General features: G+C 50.4%; 1 protein-coding gene across 1 annotated transcript; it reads right to left on the reverse strand.

Annotated features, from left to right (window-relative positions):
- Positions 1-1,950: 1,950 nt before the first annotated feature.
- On the reverse strand, positions 1,951-2,472 carry LOC147980350 (uncharacterized). Its single transcript, XM_087515568.1, has one exon. It carries the CDS (start codon positions 2,470-2,472, stop codon positions 1,951-1,953), a length of 522 nt encoding a protein of 173 aa, XP_087371694.1.
- Positions 2,473-7,397: the final 4,925 nt, after the last annotated feature.

The following is a 7,397-nucleotide window of genomic DNA, read 5'->3' on the forward strand; positions in this document are numbered from 1 at the left end:
ACCTCTAGATCCGTCGACCCCTACCTCATCCCACACGGCCCCGAGGACGAGATGGTCATCCGGATTGCGCTCGGCCACGCCCGGGAGGAGGCCCGTGCACGGCTGCATCCGCCCAAATGGCGCATGGATACAACGCTAGGCCGGCCGTAGCTACCTCGCCGGAGGCCGTGTGGTCTGTGTGGTGTCCGAACGTGCCGGCAGACGCGCAACCCCTCTGGTGGCATGTCGATATTTGGCACGCACCATCATCCCACGAGGCCATGGCACGGCGTGCCCGCCGTGCAAGGCACCGGGCACGGGAGGCGGCGGCAGCCCTCGCGGCGGCGGACGTCGGCGAGGCGGAGTCGCATTCTCTAGTACCCCGTATGGCGCATCAGTTCGGGCGTTGCAACTACATCGTGGTGGAGGTCGGCGGCTCATCCCTAGATGGACCTGTCATCGATCTAACGTCCACCGGCACCGTTCGGGTTCCGGGCTCCGACGAGGAAGAGTAGGCCATGGGAGACGGCGGCGCCTTGAGTCTTGTGAGTCGGCTCGTGTCCCATGCCCTACTCTACCTTGCCCGCCACCAGACCAACACTCCGAGGAGTGCAGTCGGCCGCAGGACATGAGCAGGGCGGAGCCGAGCGAGCGGGGAGTGCAATCGGATGACCTCTGCTTAGATTAGATTCACATTGCATGTAATAATATGGATTTGAGGTATCCAGATGTGGAATGCATTTTTTGAGGCGTGACAGGTCACTGTCCATGGACGCGCCCGGGCTTGTCCGCGGGCGTTTGAGCGGTCGGAATTGCCAAGTCCGGCTGTAGATGCTCTTAGCTCGGACATATAGAGCCAATACGAGGGGTGTCGTTGGGTCACGATTTTTGTGATTGATCATTGACCGAGCCATCTGTGCAGATATATAAAAGGTGTTCGAGGAGTCCGGCCCGCGTTAGAGCATCTCCAGCCGTTCGCCCCCCCCCCCCAGGGGCTTGAAATAGCGCCGCCCGGGGGCCAACCGGCGAAAAAATCGGTGGGGGGGGGGGTCGGGTTCCCAGCCGGCCCCTCAAGATCGCCCCCAGCCGCCGATTTCGTCTCACTTTTGGCGCAAATTGGCACACTTTCGGCGCAAATTTGACCGATTTTGACCCATATTCGGCATGCTTCGGCACAAATTCAACAAAAACTAGTTTTTATCACATAGTTCATCACAGAAATTAATACAAATCAAATAGTTCAACAAATCAATACAAATCAAATAGTTCAACAAATAAAAACTCATATTTCATCACACGTCGAGCTAGGCATTGCCCTTGAGCCTCCATGGGTGCTCCACCAGATCATGCTATAGTTGTTGATGCACCTGTGGGTCTCAGATCTCCTAACGCATATTGAAGAAGGTAGTCCAGGTTGCCAGGAACTGGTGATCAACTTGGGCAAGAAGACCCTGCCTGTAATATGTTTCAGTGTCAAACACTGGCTCTTCCTGGTCGCTCTCAATGGTCATGTTATGCAAAATGACACAGCAAGTCATGACATCCCAATCTGATCTTTCGACCAGGTCAGGGCGGGGTACCGGACAACAGCAGATCAAGATTGAAGTACACCAAATGCCCGCTCGACATCCTTCATGCAAGCCTCCTGACACTTGGCAAAGCAGAAGTTCTTGCCTCCTGGCACAGGGTTTGAGATAGTCTTCACAAATGTGGACCATCTCGGATAGATGCTATCTGCTAGGTAGTATCCCTTGTTCTAGTGGCGTCCATTGACCTCGAAGTTCACCGAAGGAGCATGACCTTCAACAAGCTTGACATAGGACTGCTTGCATTGGGCATGGAAAAACTGTCCATTTGCTTGGCAGAGGATGTAAAAAGGCACATGACTGCATGCATTGCCTCCAGAAGCCCAGGAAATCCTCTTGCTGCATTCTGTGCTAGGATCCGAACAGTGTCTTCGACATAGGGTGATCACAAGTATCGTGGTCCAAACACTGTCGCCACTGCTCTGCAGAACCTGTACAAACAGTCAATGGTGGTGGACTCAGCCATACGTCCATAGTCTTCCTGTATATCACCAGGAGCTCCGGCTGCAAGCATCCTCATAGTTGTCATGCACTTCTGGAGTGAGGTGAACCCAAGTGTGCCGGTGCAATCCTTCTTACACTTGAAGTAGCTGTCGAACTTAGAGATGGAATTCACAATCCTAAGGAAGAGCTTTTGGCTCATCCGATAACGGCGACGAAATACTTTCTCGCCGCGCAGTGGAGCGTCAGCGAAGTAGTCAACGTAGAGCGGACAATAGCCTTCCAATCGATCACTTTGCTTTGCCTTCAGGCGGCCCGGCGCCGAGCCACCTCGCCGCGGCTTTGCATTGCTCACGAACAGGCCGACCAGAGCAGCGAGGAACATGAGGTGCTCTTCGTCTTGGGCGTTGGCATCGGCTTCCTCCTCCAGCAGCGCCGTGAACGTCTCCTCGTCATCCGAGTCCATCGCCGAGCAAACAAATCACCGAACAATGACGAGTGTGGTAGGCGCACAGCCGCCGGTATCCCTGCCTGCGTGACCGGAGCGCCGAAAAGCTCGCCCAGGAGCGGGGTGGAGGCTGCCGCGACAAACCCTCTCTTTTCCGGCGGGGGAATGGCCTTTCTAGCGGCGGTGGGTAGCTAGGCGGCGCCGGGATCGGCACGGCGGCGGAACGGGGCATGCGCGCGGGGGCCGAGTCTGGACGTGCAAAATACTTTTTCGCCTGACAGTGATGGCCCAGGAGTGGCTTTTCCTTCCGCCGCAGCCCCCAAGCGCTCCCCCTCCCCCCTCCCTCCTAGTGCGTTGGGTTCGGTCCGGGATCGTCGGGCCAAAAAATGGGCTAGACCGACTGAATTCGGCATCCAGGGGGCGACTAGGGTTTTTTCGATGCCGGCGCAAAAAAATTTGCCCTAAACCTGTTGGGGACGCGAGTGAAGATGCTCTTACATGCAGGCGTGCACCAACGTGCATGTTGGATGGAGCACGAGCACTAGGCACTCCGCAGGCAACGCTGTGAGCACTCACATCCCGCGAGACCACGGGCGCGGTGGATCTCGTCCCGTTCATGGGGGCGAGCAGAGCGAGCACGACACAACACTGCAGGTCGGATAGCCGCAAATGTGTGTGCAGCTGAGCTGTATACCCGGCAGCCTCGACTCCTTGTCATTTGTCAAGCAAGTGCACGTAGTAATACACTTGTGACGCAGTAATAAGCCTCCTCGATATTACCAGCGCTGGCGCGATCGACTTCACCGCACGCTGCTTGCCCGTACGCGTGCTTGCGTGGATATAAGACTGGAAGGAAATGTGATTCTTCTCCTTCCACGCTGCTTGCGTCTCTCTGTACTACTTCCTTTTGCGAAAGCGTCCTCCTGTACTTGTCTGGCCAAAACATTGACGTAATCAGCAGTGTATGCGTACGTAGAGCAAGGGGAGTGGTTGGGTCGGCATGTGTGTGGGGGCTACAAAATGGGCTGTGTACATAGATGGGAGACGTGTCGCAAGGTTCGTTGCGCCCCTGCTACAGGATGCATGTGTTCCACCTCCTCTACGTGGCTTCTCTTCTTTTTTTCTCTTTCTTTTTTTGCAAAAATATCAGATTTATTATAAAGATTTATTGAAAGTACAAAGCACCTTAAAGATAATAAAAATTATATCAAGGCTTTGGTCTTTTTGTCGCGGATACCCAAGATTGCGTAGCATTGTATTGGTAGGTAAAGTGAGAATATATTACCAGGTGCAACTCGTAAACCACGTACTCACGCTGGCTTGGTTGATTTGTTGTGGTCTCTGCTCTGTGAAGCCAGCCTCACGTTGTGCCTGCCACATTATGGACCATGAGGCCCAGCTTTCGCATAGAGCCCACGCGGTCCACTACTCAACTTGAAACGGGTGAGCCAACAGTAGCATTCTCAGACCAGGCCCGCAGCGCTACAACAATATCCACATCACCTTAATGCCCCCACTCGGGTTACAAGCTCTCGCAACTGAGCTCGGCTGATTTGTTGTGGTCTGATTTTGCTAGTGTTGCAACTCGACTAGAACACACGATATATCCCGTGATTTCTCCTGTTTTTCTCTAAGGTGTTTGGATTATACTTAAAATTAGACATATGATGCATTAGCTATAAGAGATGTCATACTATATTAGAACCTTGAAGTGGAGAAGCAATGGTCCACGCAGCTCATACTTCAATGTTGCATCGCTTGGTACTTCAACTTTGGTTTGAGCCATCTTCTCTATCCTTTTTTTTACCTAAAAGTTAGATATTACAAAAAGAGGACACATCCATGAAAAAAACATGTTTGTCATAAAATAGCATGGAATCGAAGCTAATAAATCAGACTTTTTTTTAACATCCACATATTAGGTATAGAGTAAAAAACATGGAATATACATGAAAAACCACAATCCAAATCGGTAAGAACAAAATCACCTTGGACAGCTCATCGGGGATCCCATCCACAGGGGGGGGGGGCATCCTTTAAGGGGTCCATCTTGCGGAGAAACTGCTCCTCCACAAGGACGGGGGGTATCACCTCAAACATGGCCTTGAGCAACTCAGTACTTGTCGTGGGCGTTTATGGGGTCAGGTTGGTGGTGGCCTTCGTCTTCTTGGAGCTCTCTGCCTCGAGGGAGGGGGAGGGGTTCCTGCATCTGCTCCAACTTGTTGTCCAGTGCTCGGAGAACATTGTCTCTGATGTTGAGGAATCAACGGTTTGTCTAGTGAAATGCCACACGATGGGTTTGTCCGCCAACATCGGCAAATATTTGCCCGGTACTCCAGGATCACCATCAAGAAACTAACAAATAGATAGCAGTCGAAAGGAAAAAACAATTGCAATTGACATTGATACAAAAAAGGGAGTGACGATCGATTAGTGCTTTGCAAAAGAAAATATGGGAAAGGAAATATAGCAACACCACTGATTCTCTCACCTTCCTTCGTTGGGAGAGAAGATCAATTGTAGATGCGAGTGGTGGTTTTCTTGAAGAAGATGAGGAAGAGGCGGATTCAGCGAAGAGTGAAATGATAGTTGCTTCGTTCGTCCAACTTACTGCGGGAGGTGGGGTTTTGTGATATGATGACTCATTACTGCCACACTATGACCAAGGTGAGTCTCCTCTTGTAGTATCGCACTCTAATTTAGTGGATTGCATCGGAGCCCGAACCTACATGGCCCGCATGTTGGTGAAATAGTGTAAAAGGGCATTGAGTAGCAGGAACCATTTTGACGATCGAGGAGGACCCAGAAGCGGTGGAGTGTTTCCACTATGGAAATATATTTTCAAGAGTTGACTCCACTGTTAAGATCGACGATTACAAAGCACGACAGTTCAATGATCTAGGCCCAATACAAGAGACCATCCACCTGATAAATTAATATAAAATCCCATCTTTACTTGAAGAGAGACGTTCCACCAAAAAATTCGAGCTTGTTTCTCCTCACTTTCTCATTGCTCGAATCGTCTCCCCCTCCGTATCCAACCCCAAATTCCTCACCTATGCACCACTGCCAAATGCCATTGGATATCCAACTTGACTTTCGCAGCCGCCTATCGGAGCCTCTTCTCGACGACATTGTGGAGGTCGACCCACCTCTCGGCGAGGTTTTTTGTCATGGAAAACTAGGTTAGTGAAATATTCACCCCTCTGTTTCAAACTCTTAGTCTAGCCATCACCGATAATCCTCAAATGACTGAACGGATCAATATGATCGACTAGAGGGAGTGATGAATAGACGACTAACAATTTTTAACTTCTTTTGCTAATTTTAGGCTCAACAAAAGTAGGTTGTCAAGATATGCAACTAGGTTGACAACATATATGACAAAAACAACAAACAATAAGTGCAAGCTAAGAGACAACATTGTATAACAAGCTTGCACGAAGTAAAGGATAGAAGTAACCGCAAGTGAAGATGGGGATGTGTTTTTGAAGTTTCCTCCTTCGGGGAAGGTACGTCTTCGTTGGAGAGGTGGAGGGGGGCACGATGCACACAAGTGACAATGGATCACCCTATTCTCCTTACTCCCTCGCGTAATATAAGGTGTCGTGAATTCACTAACTAGTCGAACCCCTAAATTATCTTTATAGGTTTGTCTCGTCCGATACTACTCAAATCCAACCGATATGTGTTGGGGAACGCGGTAATTTCAAAAAAAATCCCACACACACGCAAGATCATGGTGATGCATAGCAACGAGAGGGGAGAGTGTTGTCTACGTACCCTCGTAGACCGTAAGCAGAAGTGTTATGACAACGCGATTGATGTAGTCGTACGTCTTCACGATCGATCGATCCTAGTACCGAAAGTACGACACCTCCGCGATCTGCACACGTTCGGCTTGGTGACGCCCCACAAACTCATGATCCAGCAGAGTGTCGAGGGAGAGCTTCGTCAGCACGACAGCGTGATGACGGTGATGATGATGCTACCAGAACAGGGCTTCGCCTAAGCACCGCTACGATATGACCGAGGTGGATTATGGTGGAGGGGGCACCGCACACGGCTAAGAGATCAATGATCAACTTGTGTGTCTATGGGGTGCCCTTGGCCATGTATATAAAGGATGGAGGGAGGAGGAGGCCGGCCCTCATAGGGCGTGCCCAAAGTGTGGAGTCCTACTAGGACTCCCTAGTCCTAGTAGGATTCCACCTCCCACATGGAATAAGAAAAAGGGAAGGGAGAAGGAGAAGGAAGGAAGGGGATGCCCCCTTTCCCTAGTCCAATTCGGACCAGTCCATGGGGAAGGGGCGCGGCCACCCTTGAGGCCTTTCTCTCATTTCCCATATGGCCCATTAAGTCCCAATATAAATTCCCATAACTCTCCGGTACTCCAAAAAATACCCGAATCACTCGGAACCTTTCCGATGTCCGAATATAGCCTTCCAATATATCGATCTTTACGTCTCGACCATTTTGAGACTCCTCGCCATGTCCCCGATCTCATCCGGGACTTCGAACAAACTTCGGTCATCAAATCACATAACTCATAATACAAATCGTCACAGAACGTTAAGCGTGCGGACCCTACGGGTTCGAGAACTATGTAGACATGACCGAGGCTCATCTCCGGTCAATAACCAATAGTGGAACCTGGATGCTCATATTCATATTCTACGAAGATCTTTATCGGTCAAACCGCATAACAACATACGTTGTTCCCTTTGTAATCGGTATGTTACTTGCCCGAGATTCGATCGTCGGCATCTCAATACCTAGTTCAATCTCGTTACCGGCAAGTCTCTTTACTCGTTCCGTAATGCATCATCCCACAACTAACTCATTAGTCACATTGTTTGCAAGGCTTATAGTGATGTGCATTACCGAGAGGGCCCAGAGATACCTCTCCGACAATCGGAGTAACAAATCCTAATCTCGATCTA

The sequence above is a fragment of the Triticum urartu genome, chromosome 3A, assembly GCF_056163025.1.
Source record: "Triticum urartu cultivar PI428250 chromosome 3A, HENAU_Tu73, whole genome shotgun sequence".
Classification (NCBI taxonomy): domain Eukaryota; kingdom Viridiplantae; phylum Streptophyta; class Magnoliopsida; order Poales; family Poaceae; genus Triticum; species Triticum urartu.

What these genes read in the sequence shown, in the direction of transcription:
- LOC147980350 (XM_087515568.1), bottom strand. Translation starts at nt 2,472, where the DNA reads ATGGACTCGGATGACGAGGAGACGTTCACGGCGCTGCTGGAGGAGGAA.